At 51.9% G+C, this 20,088-nt stretch overlaps 1 protein-coding gene across 1 annotated transcript in view; it reads right to left on the bottom strand.

Moving 5' to 3' along the window:
• Positions 1-20,088, bottom strand: part of MICAL3 (microtubule associated monooxygenase, calponin and LIM domain containing 3) — a 183,095-nt gene that overhangs the window by 11,337 nt on the left and 151,670 nt on the right. The window contains exons 32-38 of the mRNA XM_084766098.1: positions 19,530-19,612; positions 16,742-18,542; positions 16,165-16,259; positions 10,882-10,932; positions 9,488-9,598; positions 8,482-8,575; positions 3,167-3,217 (exon numbers count right to left, since the gene is read on the bottom strand). Of these exons, the coding sequence (XP_084622224.1) occupies positions 3,167-3,217; positions 8,482-8,575; positions 9,488-9,598; positions 10,882-10,932; positions 16,165-16,259; positions 16,742-18,542; positions 19,530-19,612 (2,286 nt within the window). The remainder of the gene's footprint in view (positions 1-3,166; positions 3,218-8,481; positions 8,576-9,487; positions 9,599-10,881; positions 10,933-16,164; positions 16,260-16,741; positions 18,543-19,529; positions 19,613-20,088) is intronic.

Raw genomic sequence — 20,088 nt, 5'->3', positions numbered from 1 at the left:
TCCTCAAAGAATGAATATTAAGATCTGTGCCCAGGGCTGGAGAGATGGCTCAGCGGTTAAGAGCACTGACTACTCTTCCAGAGGTCGCGAGTTCAATTCCCAGCAACCACATGGTGGCTCACAACCATCTATAATGTGATCTGATGCATACTGAATACATAATAAATAAATCTTTAAAAAAAAAAATCTGTGCCCAAAGGGGAAAACACCAGCAGACTCTGCACAAGGTCAACTGTGGTATTTCTGTCGGCCTCTCAGGTGTGCTGAGGGGACAGCCTCATGACCCCTGCTCCTTCTTTGAGTACACAAGTGCCTCCCTTCAAAGAGGAGTGCATCTTCCTTCATCTGGCAGCAGTGTCTGCCTACATGTCGGCAGAACCCACATAGCGTCTGTGCCACAGGCAAGTCAGGCCGACAAGGGGAAGCCACGAGGCTCTGGGATGAGGATCAGAAGCAGCAAGGTGTCTGACTGAGGGTGGGGGGTGGTCTGAAAATTTCAAAGATTTAACTGAGTTTCTTTTTTTTTTGCTTCTTTCGTTTCATCCCAGAGTCCCCTAGCATACTAAATCCACAGTTAGAATTTGAGGTCTGGAGCCACAGAAAACAGCCCACTGCACTCCCTTACCTGAGCAGTGGGTTAAAGACAACATTCAAGACATACACGGAGACAGTCTATGGGGCAAAAGCCAGTATCTCAAGCGGGAGGTGTGGGCTATGTGGCAAGAAGTGGGTTTGGACCACTCTCTCCACAATGACCCGAACGTAAATTATCTTTTCACGTGTAGAGATGACCTCAGCATCGACATAACTTAGAGAACTGTTAGGAGGAGGTAAGGGGAGGGGGTCAGCGTATTAGACAAGACGGAGGTCTGTTAACTGGGAGCAAGCATCAGCCCTTTTTCAGCATCAATGGCCATGAGGGGGATCCTGAGAGGGGCCTGTGAACAAGTGCATCCCTGGAAACATAGGACTGGGATGAAGGATGCAGAGGCCGACTCATGCCACCTACACGAGGAGCCAAGGGTCCTTACCTCCTGGTCAGTGGCATGTCTATGGATGTGGTGCTGACCTCACAGGAATCAAGAGAGAGTTGTGTGTATTTTTGTGGTGCGCCGTAAGAGACCCTGTCTCAAAACTGCATCTAGCAAGACTAGCTGGATAGCAAGCCATAGGAAGTCTCCTGTTTCTGCTTCCCCAGCACAAGGATTACAAGTGTGTAGCACCATGCCTGACTTTTATTTCATTTTTATTTTTGAATGTGGGTCCTTCCTGGGGACTTGAACTCAATTCCTCATGCTTAAATGGCAGATGCTGACTGGGATGACTGAGTCGTCTCCTGGCTCTGGTTTTATTTCTTTTTCTTTCTTTCTTTCTTTTTTTTTTTTTTTAAGATTTATTTATTTATTATTATGTATACACTGCTCTGCTTGCATGTACTCCTGCAAGCCAGAAGAGGGCGCCATATCACATTACAGATGGTTATGAGCCACCATGTGGTTGCTGGGAATTGAACTCAGGACCTTTGGAAGAGCAGGCAGCGCTCTTAACCACTGAGCCATCTCTCCAGCCCCTCTGGTTTTATTTCTATATATTTTTGTTTATGGGATTTTTCTTGAGGCAGTCTCATACTAGCCCAGCTTGGCTTCAAACTCATGTCAAGCCTCCTCTTAGGTTTCCCCTGTGCTAAGAGAAGATTGCGCATAGGGTCTCACTATGTAGCTGTGGCTGGCCTGGGACTCACTAGGTAGACAAGGGTGGCTTGCATTTATTTATTTATTTGGTTTTTCGAGACATGGTTTCTCTGTGTAGCCTTGGCTGTCCTAGACTCGCTTTGTAGACCAGGCTGGCCTTGAACTCACAATGATCCTCCTGCCTCTGCCTCCCGAGTGCTGGGATTAAAGGCGCACACCACCACACCCGGCTCTTTTAAGCCGGGTCCCCCTTTTTAAAGATTTATTTTAAAGGGCTGGGGTTAAAGGTGTGAGCCGCCACTTGCTTTTAAATGAGGGCGCTGGGAAGTGCCTTTCTATCGAGAAAGGGTGGGGAAGAGGAAGAAAGTTCCTATTGTCCTGCACTTACGTTTTCAGGAGGATTGGCACCCCCTAGGGTGGATGAGGAAATCAGGGTGCCTGAGGAGAAGCCTCCCCGCCCCGCCAGTTGCTCTGCCACACCTGACAGCCAGTCGTTGGACACTCACTCGTCTTACAGCAGTGGTGGCCTTCTAGGAGCAAGACTCCAGACAGGCTATTTCTCTGCTGAGCTCTGCACAGGATGATGACAAATGCTTAGTCAGGCCCATGTGGCCAGGCCTCTCCTGCTTTCAAGGGATCAAGCCCAGCAGGGAAGTCTAAGAACAGACGCCCAGGCCTCCTGTGTGTGGAGTTTCTGACTCAGTGAGTCTGGGCTGGGGTCTGAGAATCTGCATGTCTAATAAGCCTCAAGCAATCAGTGGGTCAGTGTGAATTGAGTCCCCCGGACATGGTGAGGAGGGCACGTTACGGATTCAACTAAGTGATTAATTAAATCTTGTGACTCTGAGCAGAGGCAGCAACAGCAAAGCCTTTCTCAGGCCCCAGGGACTGACACATCTGAAGTAAGAAACAGCTGAAGCTGAGTCCGCTGTTTTTAAAATTTAAAAACATATTGTGTCTCTGGCTGCTGGGGATGGCATCTTGGCCGTGCTAGGCAAAGGCTCTGTCACTGAGTCACACCCCCCAGCCCATGTTTGCATCGGCAGCACCCCTGCAGTGGGCATCCTAGTGGATGTGAACCTACACACTGCAAGGGCCGAGATTTGGCGTGAAGAGTCCTGACTTGAGTGTGAATGAATTGCTGCCCAAAGGCAGAACACGCAAGGGACCAGGATGCAGATGCAGGGTGTGTGGGGCGGCGGCTGTGCATTTTGTTTTTTAATAAAAATTTAGAAAAGCCTCAAGCAGCAAGAGCTATCCTAAACATATCCGCTGCTTCTCTTTGGTTGTGCCGGGGATGGAACCCAGGGCTTTGGCGCATACTAAGCGAGTGCTCTGACACTGAGCCTGGAAAAGGGTTTGGTGCTTTGCCATTTGGTTATCAGGCTGGCGTCTCCTCACTGAGGAGCAGGGACTGGGATGGAGGACAAGAGGGAAGGGCGTCTTGGGGTTAGTGGCAGCAGCACTATACGTACCACCCAGGTGCAAGTCGATGAGGCCACTGTAATAAGACTCTCCCCAATAGTCTACAACAAGGAACCGGTGAAGACGTGAGTTACTGGATCAGATGACCCTGCTGCCACCCCGACCCAAAAGCTATCAAGGGCGTGGCACATACAACACAGACGGAAGTAGCGTGAGAGAGCCCGGTGCAGCATCTGGAAAGCGTGCATGCCTGGAAAGCGGCATGCACACACACAGGCCATCTCCGCAGCTCTTGATATGGGAGGTGGGACGGGGTGAGTCCAACACCACTGTGGATGGAGTTGCCAGCCAACATCAGGGAGATTCCTGTTCCTGTTCGAGCACCTTGACTCAGTGAGGATGGGACTTGGCATTGCTGGGAACTCCAGCCCTTCTGGAAGGCAACCTCGCCTAAGATTTAAGAAAGTTTAAGGGTAGACCATGGGGTACTCTCTTAGTTTCTGAATATTAGAGGCTCCAAGGCAAAGCTTTCTAGAGATGATCATTAGGTGGGGAGTAAGAGAAGGAAAAAGAAAAGAAAAGAAAAGAAAAGAAAAAGAAATCTCTGGAAACCAAGTAACTTGCAAGTGACTCCATTAGTGGCGAGCGTGGTCTCCTTACAGAAACCACTTTGCTGAAAGGACTTGAGATGAAGGTCCCATGTCTTCTGAGGTTTAGGCTCCCCATCTTCAGAGAACTTTTTCTTTCTAGATAAGAAATGAGCTGTGACACTGGCAGAAACCTACCCTAGATGCTCTGAGGCTGTGGCCACAGCCTTCCTTACTTCTTGGCTGTTGGCACTATCCAGCAGCATCCTGTCTGAGGCACCTAAGGTGGCAAGTGGGTCTTGAGCTGGCAGTTTTTAGGGCCCAGTTTTTAGGGCACACCAAAATGTCTGTCCATTCTCTGCACCTCACAGTCTGCATGCTGATCCCGGCAACCACAACCTTCTAAGGATGGACTTGTTGGAGAGCTGAGTGCCCTCCAGGGGCTTTCCAGCTCATGTTTGAGGTCCAGTCCAGTGGTTCTAAGCTTGAGTCAGAGTTCTAGAAACAGAGAAGCTCCCCTTGGATTCAGGGACAAGAATCCCCCCAAGTCTTAGCCTTGCTCTAGTCTCCAGGACCCTGGAGCTAATCCGCGCAGCCTGTGTATGCAGAAGGCTTCGACGAACACAGATCACCTGACAGCATCTCCAGACCACATCTCTTCTCTGGAAGGGCATCTTGGCTAACAAAAAAGTGACCCCACTGACAGCAATGGAGACTTGAAACAGTCACCTGAGGAAGGATGGCAGGTTCTGGCCCGGTTAGCTCAGGGAAGGAGCTAAATAGTGAAGCTAGAAGCTGTTGTGTTCCTTGTTCAGCCAGGTAAGCAAGACTGACATGTGGAGTGGAGTGAGAACCAGAGAAGGCCGCTGCCGCTGTGTACACTCAATCTCCAGAACGGTCTCTGCCGGGAAGGCACAAGGTCACTGGGAACTGACACTAGACCAATGCTGCGTGCGGCGTGTTAAATATAAGAAATGGAAAGGAGTGTATCTGGAGACACAATGTCATCATAGGGAGATGTCCCAACAGAGCCTCCGCAGTGCACCTGCCGAGATAGCCTCGCCTTCTGGTCCAGGGTTGTTTTTTTCTGCAAAATCTGCCTATAGTCAGAGTTGGATGAGAACATGGCTTTCAAACATCTGATGAATCCTGCGGCTCTTCAAGAGGGGCTCCAGGGGGTCCCCCAGAAACCTGGCCCATAGTGACTTTTAACTTTTGAAGACACAAGGCACAGCTTGCTCAAGTGTTTCACATGTCAACTTTTGACCTACCGAAGACCTCCAGGTAAGCCTGCTTCTGTGGGGGCAGTCAGGTCCGATTTTCTTTTGCTTCGTGGTCAAGAAAGCTGAGCTTGTCATAACCACATTGGTAAGGGGCTGGAGAGATGGCTCAGAGGTTAAGAGCACTGGCCGTTCTTCCAAAGGTCCTGAGTTCAATTTCCAGCAACCACCACGGTGGCTTACAACCATCTATAATGAGATTTGGTGCCCTCTTCTGGCAGACAGAACATTATGTACATAATAAATAAATAAATCTTTAAAAATAAATAAATAAATAACTACATTGGTAAGGAGTTAATTAATAAGTCCTGCTGCCAATGGCAAAGATCGTGTGCCACTGTATAGGGATGCTTGAGGAGGGTCCCTAGAGGGCTTAGGGGGTGCTGGCTTCAGAGCACACTGCCGGTCCCTCAGGTGGCTAGGGTATCATGCCAGTGCACCATAGCATACCTGGGGCTTCTCCTTATGTTTGGGACCTTCTTGTTTATAATTGTTATGTATACGAGTGTTTTGCCTGCTTGTACTTATACCTCATGCATGCCGGGTGCCTGTGGAAGGGAACAAGATCCCCTGGAACTGGAAGTTACAGATCGTGTGACCGTTGTGAGCAGTGACACGGGTGCTGGCCTCCAAGCTCTCCTAACTGCTGAGCCGTTTCTCTAGCCCTTATACTTGTTTTCCATCCTGTAAAGAATATGAATCGCTGTCTGTGGCTCGGCTGCTCTATGTGTGAGCACCCGCATCTGTTGTATTTGCATGTGCTGAGATTTCCAGGTGGTGTGAGCTGCTAAAAAAAGAAAAGGCTCCCACTTAGAGCAAGCACATGTACCTGCCGGGATGCTCTAAGCATTGCCCCCAGGCTTCCAAGTATCTGCAGCTCTCGCTGGAACATGTCCTTTCAAGTTTGTGTGTGTGTGCACAGCTTTTCTTTTCTTTTCTTTTTTTGGTTTTTCAAGACAGGGTCTCTCTGTGTAGCCTTGGCTGTCTTGGATTCGCTTTGTAGACCAGGCTGGCCTCGAACTCACAACGATCTGCCTGCCTCTGATGGGATTAAAGGCGTGCGCCACCACCGCCCAGCTCCAGCTTTTCAAAAAAAAAAAAATTTTTTTTTTTTTTGAGTTTAGGCCTCAGCTAACAATTGTGAACAATGGGCTCTCCTGCCAAAGCAAGGTGAATTGCTGATACTAAAGGCATGCACCACCACACCTTGTTATACGCTTATTATGGCTTTTTAATTAAAGAAATTGTTTTAGAATAATTCTTTTGGGTTTTAGGCCTCAGCTAAGAACGAGCTCTCCTGACAAAGCAAGCTGAAAACCACTGAGTTAGGAGATTTCAGGGTGTGTGTGTGTGTGTGTGTGTGTGTGTGTGTGTGTGTGTGTGTATGTGTGTCTGTCTGTCTGTTTGTCTGTCTGCACCAATGTCCACAGAGTTCAGAAAAGGGAGTCAATTTCCTGGAGCTGGGGTTACAGGCTATTGTGAGCCACCTGATATGGGTGCTGGGACCTGAACTCTGGTCCTCTGTAAGAGCAGTACGCACGCAATCTTAACTGCCGAGCCATCTCTCTGGCCTCTCTGTCAAGTTTCCATGGCATCACTTTCTGGCTCATGGGCAGCAGCTGGAGCGGAAGTGCCTTTGACAGAGGCGGTGCAGTATAGAAACAGGCTTCAGTGGCATGGAACCTTAAGCGTAGTCCAAAAACGGTCAACCGCAACGGCTCTCTGAGAGTGGGGAGGGGCAGAGCACTTCTGGGAAACTCACCCATGCGCCAGACTATTGGTGTGGGACATAGCTGCCCCTTAGCTGAAGTCATGTGCAGAAAGGTGACAGGCATGCTCCAGATCCCTTCTGGCATTTCGTGCATGACGAGAGTAGCGGAGAGGACAGTGCTTTACAGCTCTATTGCCAGGGATCCCCGAGGGACGGTTAACCCCATTCACAGTGCTCAGGAAGTGGGGCAGGCAGAGGCGTGCAGGTTGGTGGGGTCACCATTGGTATGGTGGTGCATTAGGAAGCCAAAAAAAAAAAAAAGAAAGAAAAAGAAAAAGAAAATGTGTGGGTGAAACCCTTCTTCGCTGCTCAGCATGCGGCCAGTGTTCCTTGAACCAGTGGTTCCCAGTCTTCTTAACTGGACACAAAGTAGCTTGAGCTGTTGCACTCCCTTTGGCAGCCTGGGCTTCAAGCTTAGGTCAAGCATCAGGTGAGGCCCAACCCATCTTCACCTGCCCATCATGACTGAGCTGACTGATGAGCACAATTTCTGTGACTTAAAGGGCCTCAACAAAGATTTGCTTTTTTTTTTTTTTTTTTTTTGGTTTCTCAAGACAGGGTTTCTCTGTGTAGCCTTGGCTGTCCTGGACTTGCTTTGTAGACCAGGCCGGCCTCGAACTCACAGAGATCCACCTGCCTCTGCCTCCCAAGTGCTGGGATTAAAGGCGTGCGCCGCCGCCGCCACCACCACCCGGCTGAGAGATTTGCTTTTGTGCCTGCCCTGACTCCTCTATTGGCAATGCCAGTTGCAAACCTGGATCCTTGACACCAGGCCCACACCTTGAAATGAGGCTAGACCACTGGCCAGGGTTCAGAAAGCCACTGTGGCAGCGCTGGCCCCGTCTGACCTCCTACTTGCTCTTTAGCTTGCCTGCCAGGGAGTTTACCAGCTTGCTTCGCTGTGTCTGGAAGGAAGCCAGAAGAGGCTCCGACCTCCCTTTTTCCTTGCCTCATACTATGAATGCTAAGCCCATAGGCCAGTGGCCACCTGCAGACATAAGAGGGTCCCATCCAGGGACTGGATCTTGAGGGGGCAGAGGCCAATCATTCCATGCGTAAAGCTGGGCTGACCTTGGACCCAGAGACAGCCTGGATACCTTCTTATCATCTCTCTACCCACCACTGTCAAGCCCAGCAGGCTCCAACCACATGGCCCTTGAAATAGCTCCGCATGCCTATGCCACAATGGCTGATGACAAGCCCGAGTCTCTCCAGCACTGCTCTTTGTGACTGGCCTTTGGTGGACACAAGCCGGGGCTCACCCAGGGAGGCCAGAAGCCCCACGCAGGAGAGGGTACAGGCTTTGAGGTTGTGCAGCATGGGCTGGAGGGAGCCCAGGGAATTGGGAGCATGAGGAGCACAGGGGAGAGCAGGCTGAGGCCTGTTCAGTACAGTTCTGTGATGGTTCCTTGTGGGACAATTGCCCTCATTCCTAGATAGTTTCCTCTACAGAAAATGGTAAGGAGGAAGGAGAAGGAGCAGGAAGAGGAAGAGGAAGCCCGGGGCTTGCCACCGACAGGTGACAGGGCCTGGGGTTTCGTTCCTCATGGCAACAGCAAGCTGAGGAATGGGCTGCTCGGACATAAGGTGATGCCAGTAACTCAGAAAACCCTGACAGAGAAGGAGCCGAGTCCCAGCAGAGGCGATGCCCAATGGGCTAGCCCTGGTGAGCAAGCTAGGCTCTCTCTTTGAGAACAAGCATCCTCACAGAGGAAGTCGGACGGTACCTGCTTCGCCTCGCAGCGCCTTCTCCACGGCGACGCCTCTCTCCTCCAGCTGCCTCTGCTTCTCCTCCACTTGCTCCAGTTGCCGCTGGATGATCTACGGAAAAACAAGAGCATAAATAAGCCTCCGGCCTCCCAGAGGAGAATCAGGCTGCAGACCCAAAGAGGGAGAAGATGAAATAGTATCAAGATGCTGAAAGGGGCATTACGGTCAGTGTGGTGTGCCCGCTGCATGCAGCTGGATCCTGGGGTTCGTTATCTTTCCCCGGAATAGTTTGAAAGCATCTGAAAACGATTTCATTAAACCTTGACGGTGAGAAGAATGTAAAGCATTGGATGGGGTGACTAGAAGTAAGATGGGGTGTCTCAGTAAGTTAGGAAAAAGACGTGTTTAGAACAGTCTAGGCCAATGGTTCTCAATCTTCCTAACGCTGGGACCCTTCAATACACTTCCTCATGTCGCGGTGACGCCAACATAAAATTACTTTCGTTGCTGCTTGATAACTGTAATTCTGCTACCGTTATGAACTGTAATGTGACTACCTGATATGTGAGACATATGATACACGAAAGGGTTGTTAGATCCCCAAAGGGGCTGCAACCCACAGGCTGAGAACCACTCATCTAGGATGAGGCCTGAGGATGAAGACTGATGACCAGAGGGTACCACTTTGGAGCTCTCCCTATGAAATCCCTGATCGTTCTTATCTGAGGTTCAGGCCACAAACTGACTCTTGACAGTCTGGTTACAAGTGAACTTGCTGACTCGACATCTACTCTAGACCAAGGCTTTCAGGAGACTAAAAGCATGAACCTCCGTTTTTATAGACGGCGCCCCAAAGGTGAGGCTTCTCTAGAGCATGGTGCTGAAGCACTTTGAGGTTGCCATGGTGGAAGACAAGAACGCCCTATCTTCTTCACCTTCCTCACTGTCGACGAGGCCCCCCCGGGACACAGGGTGGTGGTTCATCTCCACCTGCCTGTGGCAGCCCATGGGCAGCGTGTATACCTGGGCTCGGTGCAGCCTTTTCAGTTCTTCCTGTTTGGCCTGCCTCCGCGCTGCCTTCTGTACGCGCCGGGTCAGCTTGGCACTCAACTCCTCTTCTGTGTAGGTTCTGGGCTGCAGAGGGTAAGAGAGAGCTCCTAAGCCAGCTGCATGCAGGTGGAGGCTGGCTGGGTGACGAGCTGGCGAGGGTTATGAGGAGGACTGGCCCCCTCCATGGGAGCTGCTGCCTGGCAGCCAGCTGGGCCTGGTGGGTGAGGCTGGGCCAGAGAGACGTGACGCTAACTGCCCTTGCTGAAGTCTGGAACGCCATAGGGCACAGATAGAGACCCCAATGTGAGACAAGTTGCCTCTGTGACAGAGACAAGAGGCCTAATGGGGACTAAGCGGTAGGAGATCAAACCACAGAGAGGAATTCCTTTGGCATTGAGATCACTGATGCCACAGATGGATATCTGTGGTTTTGAAAGGTATGTTGGTGATTTAAAACAAAAACAAAACACTATTGTAAAAGATTTCCCTAGGCCTCCTACTTCTGAGATACAAGAAAAAGAAAAGGGTTGGAAAATGAGGGCTCCTCCCCAGCTCTTGTTTGGGATTACTTTCTCCAGGTGGGGAGGGTTCAAAAGGATTTTAGTAGCTACCATCTGAAGAAGACATGGCTGCCTCCATCTTAAATCTCAGTGAATCCGGTCTAACACAGGTGGAAAAAGGAACAGTGACAGTGACTGCTTGGGTCTTCAGAGGCCATGGTAGAAGTGACCTGGCAGGTTAGTTGGGGTGGTGCCTGTGAGCCTGGAGGAGGCAGCTGGGTAAGACCCATGCAGACACAGATGGACGTCCCAGGCACCTATACACAGGGGCTACCACACTCCCAAGCAGTCGGTGCCTGGTCAGACACTGGGCAGCCACTGGCAAGTGTGGGGGTGGGGGTTGGGGAGGGGGAGACTGTCTTCTTTTGGGAGACCCTCTTTATTTCCTCTAAGAAAACCAAGAGACTTTTTTTTTTTTTTTTTTTTTTTTACTGTAATCACCCAATATTCAGCTTGGGTCCTCAAGCTCAAATGACAGTAGGTCAACAGGAAGAGGTTGGTCTCTAGTACCGTCACAGTGACCCAGTGCCCTAATGGTTCTGAGTGCAGGCCGATGACCCTACCTTGCCAGGCTACCCCAGACCCACAGGGGCAACTCTGCCCTGACCCGTGATGACATGCACTCCAGCCGACAGAAGAGTGACCGTCTCCTCTTTCTGTGACACAACTGAACAAGGGTTGACTGTGACAGCTGCATGCACGTATGACACAGTTAGTGAGGACGTGGCTGCAGGGCCCAGCAGGGCTGTCCAAGTGGTTAATTACAGACAGGCATGCAAGGACTGGCCAGTGGGAATGAGACACTACCTTTGATGAATAGGCTCTCCTGAATGCCAAGGCGTGTGGTACATAAATCGACTTTTAAGGGGATGGCAACGGAAAACAAAACAGAACAGTAATGATAATGATGATTAAAAAATGAAAACAGAATACAGAACAGAAAACAAAAATCAGAGGTTTAAAACAAACACAAGACTTAATCACGTGATCGTTACCCACAATGCCACACAAGCCTGCACAAAGAAGGAACTGGGGTGTACAGACCCTAGCAGCAGAGTCTTGTAGGACCCCACTGTTGAATAAGGTTGGGGTCCACTTTTCTATTCACAGAACGCCATACCCTGAATCCTTCTGTGTCTGTTCCTTGTTGTAACCCCCGTTTTGTGGAAACGTGTGGTGACTGGGCTCTTCTCAGCCACAGCAGCCCCTTCCCTTGGGTTCGCATGGAATGGAAGCTGAAGGCGGGAAACGGGCACCGCCCCTTCCACACGCTCTTGACAGGTCCTCCACTCTGGCAGTGTTCTTGAGCCGGGGTCACACAGTTTTATAATGTGACGCCCAGCTGCCCCGGGACTGGGCAAACCTGCTACTTCAGAATCATACCCAGCGAAGAAAAGCAAAACAGCACAAATCACTGTGCATCAGCGAAAGTACCAGTGCCGAGCCAACCATGGAAAACCTCACTTCACACACACTGACCAGAGCTGCTCTCAGCCTCGGCCAGTCTCCTCTGCCTAGGAAGCCCCTAAAGGTCCCTGCGGACCCAGGGAGGGAGGCAACTGGAACGTGGTGTTGTGAAGGACAGTGGGATGCTGAGGGCGGTACAGTAGGGGACCCACACAGGATGCCACACGCATGCTGGCTGGGGAATGAACTTGCTGCTTTTAGCTCTGAGCACGGGCATCTTGCCTGCTCGATTCCCCTCCCCAACAAGGTAGACCGTGAGAAGTCTTCATGCAGAACAGGGCGGTTTAAAAAGGAAAACTACAGATGAGGTCCCCAACGGCCTCCATAGGCACACTTCAAGAGCAGTGCTGACACCTGTCCCTGGCTGCTGCCAGACACCTGTCCCTGGCTGCTGCCAGTGCAAGGAGCCACCGCAGCCTCCTTCATTAACTGCTAGGACTGGTACCAACTTTGCAGTGGCAGTGATGGGAGGAAAATGGTGACATACTTCAGGTGAGCTGGGGAAAATTGGGGCCAAGAGCATGGCTAGCTGGCTATGGAGCTGCTTTAGGGGTTCCAAGGAGGATAAGGGGGCTGGTAGAGAGCAGGGCAGGCCACAGTGGGCCTCAGTGGCAAAGAAGTAGCTGGTCAGGCTGCACTTAAGAGTCAGACAAGGGGGCTGGAGAGACGGCTCAGAGGTTAAGAGCACTGTCTGTTCTTCCAAAGGTCCTGAGTTCAATTCCCAGCACCCACATGGTGGCTCAGAACCATTTGTAATGAGATCTGGTGCCCTCTTCTGGTGTGCAGGTGTACATGCAGGCAAAACACTGTATATGTAATAAATAAAGAAATCTAAAAAAAAAAAAGCCAGATGGAAGCCCACCTGTACTTCTAGTACTTGGGAGGCAGAGGTAGGCGGATCTCTGTGCGTTCGAGGCCAGCCTGGTCTATGAAGAGAGTTCTAGGGCAGCCAGGGCTACACAGAGAAATCCTGTCTCAAAAAACCGAGATAACCAGCCAAGCAACCTAGAGTCAGATGGAAGCAAAGGCAAGATATCTCTTGTTGGCAGGGCTTTAGGTTGCTGGAAACACCTGGGTTAGGCTGGGAGGTAATTCTGTTAGTAAAGTACTTGTTCTGCCAGCACGAAGACCTGAGTTCGATCCCTAAACCCCATGTAAAAAGATTGGCTTGGTGGGGTGCGCTTGTAACCTAAGAGCTCAGGAGGTGGAGACAGGTGGATCCTGCCTCCCAGGATTTGCTGTCTAGACAGCTGGTCTAGCCTACATGAGCTCTGTGCCATACACACATGAAGGTGGGTAGACACTCAAGGTTCTGCTTTAGCCTTTCACATGCATGTTACATACATGTGCTTGTACACATACGAATACAATCATACAACCCCTAAATAACTTATAATAGCCATTTAAGTAAAAACAAGGTTTTGGAGCTGGGCGTGTGGTGCTTGCCTGTAATCCCAGAGACAAAGACAGGCAGATCTCTGAGTTCAAGGCCAGCCTGGTCTTCAGTGAGTCCAGGACAGCCAAGGCTACAAAGAGAAACCTTGTCTTGAAAAAACAAAACAAAACAAAAAAACTTTTTTTTTTGGTTCTGTGTGTGTGTGCACGCATGCGCATGCACGCATGCACACACACAGACAAACAGACAGACACACAGACAGACACAGACATACACACACACAAACACACGTTGTTATGGAAACCAAACCAAACCAGGCTCTTGTTTTTAAGTGCTAATTCAGAGTCTGAAGCTGACAGACAGGAAGGGGCCTGCTTCCACCTACACCACACTGTGGCAGGAGGCCTCCCTCTCAGACAAGCCAAAGCTCATTCCTACCCTTGGTCCCCTTGCTCCTTCTACTCCTAGTTCTGAAACGGCTCAAGCCTGGAAACACTGAAGGAGGAAGCCAACGACGTCAGGACCCCCTTTACCGGGATTCCCAGATGGCAGCGCCGTGGCACGCACAAGGGCATGAGCTTCACACTGTGCGCTCTTTCACACTGAATTGGTTTTAGGCATCAGAGACCCACCCAGTCTCTAGGAACGTCAGCATGCATTTCCTCCTTAGAAGAGGTGCATCTTCCCTGTGACCATAGTGTCACCTGCTAGGCTCTTGACACTGATTTGATGATGGCACAAAAAAACCCAGTACGTATTATATTTGCCATTCACCATTAAGTATCAACCAAAGGTTGCAAAGTATCCTTTGCAGATATTTTTAAATTTTAAATTTTTGATTTTTTGAGACAGGGTTTCTCTGTGCAGCCTTGCCTGTCCTAGACTCGCTTTGTAGACCAGGCTGGCCTTGAACTCACAGCAATCCGCCTGCCTCTGCTTCCCGAGTGCTGGGATTAAAGGCGTGTGCCACCACATCCGGCCCTCCTTTACAGTTTTGTGGTTGTTTTGCTCTGGTTTCTTTCCCACTTAGAGTCCATATTTGTTTCTCTCACTCACCTGTGGTTTTTTTTTTTTTTTTTTTTTTTTTTTTTTTTTTGAGACAGGGTTTCTTTGTGTAGCCCTGGCTGTCCTGGACTCACTTTGCAAACCAGGCTGGCCTCGAACTCAAGTGATCTGCCTCCCTCTGCCTCCTGAGTGCTGGGATTAAAGGCATGCGCCACCACGGCTGGCTCTCACCTGTGTTTTTGAGACAGGGTCTTGCTATGTATCACTAGGTAGCGCAGGCTGGCCTTGGATTTGTGCAATCCTACCTCGGCCTCCTGAGTGTCAGAGCTGCACGGAATCACAGTGCCCAGTGGGTTCCATGCTTTAAGAAATACCATGCCCTGCCCTCCTTCGGTGAGATGTAAGAGCCATGCCTGCCACTGCCCAGGCCCCGCTTGTCCTCAGCCTTCCCTATGTGACCACCAGGGAAGGATCTTGTCCCTAGGGAGGGCGACTGGTACACAAAGTGTCCTGTTCTAGGGATCTGTGCCTGACTTGTTCACACTGCTGGGGAGGGAGGAGGGAATTCCTCTGCTCTTCAGGCCTGTGGCCAATGGGCGGTTTAGACCAAGAGGATGGATTTGGCATAGCCAGTGAGTGGGGGCATCTGGCACTCCCCACAGTGGCACAACGTCTCACATTAACTCGTGGAGAGGCCGTGTGACTTGACCGCGATGGCAAACAGAGATAGAAGACTTGGCCAATGTGACAGGAACTGCCTCAACACGAGCAAGCTCGCCATGGAGGCAGGGGAGACTTTGGGCCACATTCTCTTTTGCTTAGGCTCCTCCAGGGTTGCTAGTATTGGGGTGCAGTGGAAACTCATGTGCATACCCACACACCATCTTTGGCTCAGTGCCAGCGTCACTGCCTGGCAGACCTCAGGGGGCATACTCACCTACATTCAGACTCCTGATGCAACAAATGGGGCCTGACTGCAGGTGATGGAGGAGGAGAGGGGAAAGTGGTGTCTGTGGTTCTCAGCGACTAGGGCAGTAGAGAAGAATTACCATCCTGCCTAGGGAGACATTCTAGAAGGACATGATGGATATGCAGATAAGCGGAAATAAGGTAAGAGTAAACTGATTGTTTTCTAATCTGTTGAGTTATTAAAAGAGGAACTGAGTCAGGCTGGAGGACGGGCCTGAAATAGGAAGACACGACCACAAACGAAGAGACACATATTAGGTGCAGAGCTACCGCAGCCTGCCCTGGTTGGTCTACAGTCCAAGGCTGTTGACGGAGGGGATGACTTAAGCCCAAGCCTTCAGAAGCCATGTCACAAAAGGTACAGGAAGGGGATGGCCATTGGTTGGTTGCCCGTGCCCCAGTGGATGACCTGGCATCAGTGCCTCTGACTAATGCTGCTTTAGGGTCAATTCTTTTTTTTTTTTTTTTAATTTTTATTTAATTTTAATTGATGTGCATTGGTGTGAGAGTGTCAGATCTTGGAGTTACAGACAGTTGTGAGCTGCCATGTGGGTGTTAGGGATTGAACCCGGGACCTCTGGAAGAGCAGACAGTGCTCTTAACCACTGAGCCAACTCTCCAGCCCTTAGGGTCAATTCTTTTTTTTTTTTTTTTTTTTTTTTTTTTTGGTTTTTCGAGACAGGGTTTCTCTATGTAGCCTTGGCCATCCTGGACTCACTTTGTAGACCAGGCTGGCCTCGAACTCACAGCGATCCGCTTGCCTCTGCCTCCCGAGTGCTGGGATTAAAGGCATGCGCCACCACGCCCGGCCTTAGGGTCAATTCTTAAACACTGTCCCCTCTATTGAACAAATCACCAGAGTGAGCGTGACCAGGCCGATTCCTGAGGGAGCCACTGGCCTATCTCCCCTCCATGCCTGGTGCCCAGACCATACCAGCATGGATCCCATTGTCTGCTGCTCATGGCGTAACTGCTCAGGACAAGCTGCTAACCCACAGAGTACCCTGGCTTCTTCAGACTGAGGCAATGTCCCTAGCTGTTTATTTCAAAGGCCGGGGAGACCTCTCTGTGGCTTTTGCTGTTGGCTGTGGGCTGGCAGAGCACGCCAATGTCTGTCTGCTAGGAGACCAGAGTGGGCCCTGGCTTTCCACCGTGGCTTTAGACTAGCTTTCACCACCTGCTGCTCAATCAGAGAATGAACTGGCACTTTGCCACCAGCTCTCTGAAGCCCTTCAGGGACTGGGCCCACCCACCTCTCGCTTGGACTTCTGGGAAGACCTCTCAAGGATGTCATCACTGGACAGGTCTGAGTCCTCTGAGAAACTCAGCTGGCGCCGGAGGTGCAGCTCTGTGGGGTGAGAAGAGGCCAAGTAAAGACAGCAGCCAGCACCCCATGGAACCCTGCTATGGGAGGTCAGCCACAGGCGGGTCTCTGGAAGATTCTCTTCTCACACAAGGAAAACGGGCGCTTGTCCCCAAAGACAATGGGCCAGCACCAGATAAATGGCAACCCAGACACCTGCTCAAGACCCCTCGGCAGGGTTCTTCTCTGCTCCACTCAAAATCAGGCCCATGTTTGGGGGCTGTGTGACTGGGAAGAGTACCAACAGGGATCTACCCAACTGAGGTTCAAGTTGGCGTTCACCTTATTTCATGCAGCGGATGGGGCTGAGGTGTGCACGGCTTGTTCCCTTCTCCTAAGAATCCTTGTGGGAACAGCACAGTGGGGGAGGGGGCAAGGCTGGTGGTGGTGAAATGAATCTTCTGAGGACCGAGTGGTAAGGAGGCACTGCTCACCCAACCCCGTGAGCATCCTCTGGCTATGCATACCTGTTCTCACGATCGGAGATGCCCTGTGCTGGCCGGAGTCCACTGTGGCGCCACTGGACGGGGTGCTGGAGCAAGACTTTTCATCGCTCTTTTTCTTCTTGTCCTTCTTGTATCCAGAGAAGACTGACTTCCACAGGGACTTGGGCTTAGCTGCCACGTCCTCTGGGAGGCTGGGGCTGGGTTTTTCTGGGGGCCGGCTTTCCCCTTTGGATTTCTTCTCTTTCTTGTTCCTGCGGGGGGAGAAGAGGGACGACCTCTTTTTGCTCTTCCCACTGGAGCCCTCAGATGAGGTGACAGAGCCATCGGGGCCACCTGAGTCTGATGGAGGGGAAAGGACCTCTTCGCTGGTAGCTTCATGCTTCAGGGTGGGCTCCTGGGAGCCTCGGAGGCCTGGGCGCTTGGTGGACTCGGGCCTTAGGTCCTTGGCCTGGGATGGCGCTGTCCGGGACCTGGAGGCTGCCATCTCCATGGCCTGCATCCTGCTCAGCTGTTTGGCCATGGCATCTCGCAGTGCCTGGCTCTTCACAGACTTCTCCCGGGCTCGCATGCGCTCCTCGGCCAGCTCCTTGGCTTCTGCGGAGACCTGAGGGAGACCCCTTTTCTGTGGCTGCACATTGCGCTCCAGGGGAGGGGGCCGCCCGTTCTCCTTGGCCAGGAGCTTCTCTGACCGGGACCAGCAGGAAGGGGGCGTGAAGAACTTCTCCTGCAGACTCGAGTCCTCAGTCTTATCGTCGTAAGTGTCCTCCACGTCGTCAGCAAAGGGGATCTCATCCACAGTCTCCACAAAAGACTTCCGAACCTCCTCCCTGGGGGGTTGGGTTGGCTCCCGTGGCGGCCGCATGAACGTGGCGGGAGGGGGAGGTGGGACAGCCGAGGCCTCCCTGTTCTCGAGAGTCTGATGGGGCTTCCTTCGCAGGGTCGCGGGCTCCTCGTTGGGGGGTGGGGGCGGGGGTGGGCTGGAAGGTGGAGTGAGCATGGTGGAGTCCGAGGTGTTGAAGCTCTGGCTGCCCAAGGTCTTCATGTTGGAGGAGCTGCCATGGAGGCCCAGACCCGAGCTGCTGGACAGGTCCCTGCGCTCCTCCTGGTTGCTCCTCAGCTCCCTGTCAGAGGGCGACTTTGGGGTCAGCAGTGGGGGCTGGTCACCAGCTGACTTTGGCAGGCCCAGCCTTTTAGGAACAGGTGGAGGTTTCAGAAGGCTGAGCCCCTCATCCTGAGGCAACTTGTCAACTGAGTAGGTCTTTAGGGATATTGGCTTAATGGCAGGCGAGGGGAGGCTGGGCTCCGGCCCCTTGTTCCGGTCCACAGGAGTAAGGCCCAGGCTGCGGCGGATCTCGGCACTCTTCATCCAAAACTCTTCCACCAGATCGCTCCGTTTCAGGGCCTCCTCCACAGCCAGAGGGCCACTTAGTTTGTCTTTGGGGTCTCCTTGGCTCTTCACAGGGACTGGGGCCAGGGGTGTGGATGTTTTGGCTGGAACCGGCTGGAAGCGGATGGGGGACTCGGTGGGTGATGGGATGGAGGCATCGGAGGAAGGCTGAGGTTGGGAACAGATGGGGAGCTGGGTGGAGGGAGGGGTGAGAGGGGCCAGCAGAGACTCGGGGGGCTGTCGGCTGGTGGGTGAGGTAGGCGTCCTGGCTTCTGGCAGGGCCACGGGCTGTGATCGGATGGGCGAGTGTCCAGCTTTCTGATCTTCGGGGGTTTCGGCTTTGGGCTTTTCCTTGGGGAGCAGAGGTGCAGGGAAAAGGGGCTCCTCTGGGGTCTTCACCTTGGTGGCAATGGAGGCAAGGGAAGCCTGGGCCCCCTGCGCAGGAAGGAGAGAACAGAGGTTCAGAGATGAGGGTTTCAGTAGCCGTTACCTGGCGACAGGAGCATCCTCTCTCAAAGGGGCCTGCACTTGTAAGAAAATCCTTTCCATCCTATTATTTAAAGAGCTGCAGGAGTCACTTCCACACTTTCTGCTCTACCTACTAACTTTGCAGACCCTCCCCACTTAGCTTGGACTGCCTGAGTTTTCAGGGTTGATTCGTCTCACACACATCGTGCTTCTTGGTCCACTCACGTGAACACTGACTGGCCAAGGGCACTAACGAACTCGGCTTTCATCTCTACCCACAACACCTCGAGCCCTGGGGTTCCCTGAGGGACTAACATGGGGCCAATGCCATGAGAGGACTTAAAAGTGGTTCCTTTGCACAGCCTGCTCTCCACACACCATCCCTCTTAGGAATCTCAGAGATGCACACGGAACCCTTCTATCACCCACCCCAGTGTTTCTCACGTCTCAGCCTAATTGCTGGACAGTGCCACGCTGCCTGGAGCCTCAAAGACCAAGGCCTGGGTTCTGACTCCTTCTAGGTTTGTTCAGCACATGGTACTTCCCAGACTAAGGACCTTGGACATGCGCGGGACACGGGCCACCCTCTAAAGTGACTCACATACTGCTAACGGTCTAGAGGCACATTCTTCATTTACCACATTCATTACACAGTCAACATAAAAAAAAATATACCTGTTAAAACCTATCCATGCATAAGTATCACTGCATCAACTTAAAGATAACCCTGCCCACCACAGGGACTGAGGTAGCCGCTGAAGCCCACACTGCATCAAGGGCCTTGCCCAGCACAAGATAGGAATTTTTTAAAATGTCACAAAATGAGGTGGCTATAGGGCTCTGTGTAAGCCCTTTGTGGAGCTTACATCGTGGATCCTAAGATAGGGTCATGTCTCCTCAAGGTCCCAAGCTCCCATTGGCCACCCTACCTCCCCCCTAAACAGTGCTACTTACCTCGGCCGCAGGGCTGTGGGGTGGAGAGAACAGAACAGCTTGCTTCTGAGGGGACTGGCTGGGGCTGGAGACTTGGGAAGGACCTGAAAAGGAGGGACACAGGGATTTGTCACAGGAGTTAAGTCCTTTCCGCTCTACATAAACTAGGAGTAGGGAGCAGCCAAAGCCATGGAGTGCCTCACACTGGAGGCAGCCCCTTGCTAAGGCAGGGGCTCAGGGGCTCGGGTAGGCTAACACGCACTGTGTTCCTGGGTCTGCCCTCAGGCTATGCTAGGTAAAAAAAAAAAAAAAAAAAAAACCAGGTGAGGGGACTCAAGGAAGGCACTACCCAAAGCCTGCAGGCTCCGCAGCTGGCCCTGGTCGTATGTGTGGAGGCTGTACTCTGGGTCACAAGCTTTCTGATGCCTTCTGTCTTCTAATGACTCTAAACAACCCAAGGAGAGGTATAACTGGCTGAGGCTGTTTGTAGACATCAGTGGCCCTAGACAGGCAAGGACCAGGACAGGGACCGGTGGGGCCACCGCTAAGCCCCGCAGGCTCTACGCTGACGACCCTCACC

This window comes from Acomys minous, assembly GCF_964271855.1.
Source record: "Acomys minous genome assembly, chromosome: 17".
In the NCBI taxonomy this organism is placed as follows: Eukaryota; Metazoa; Chordata; class Mammalia; order Rodentia; family Muridae; genus Acomys; species Acomys minous.
This window is presented reverse-complemented; position numbering and strand designations above follow the sequence as displayed.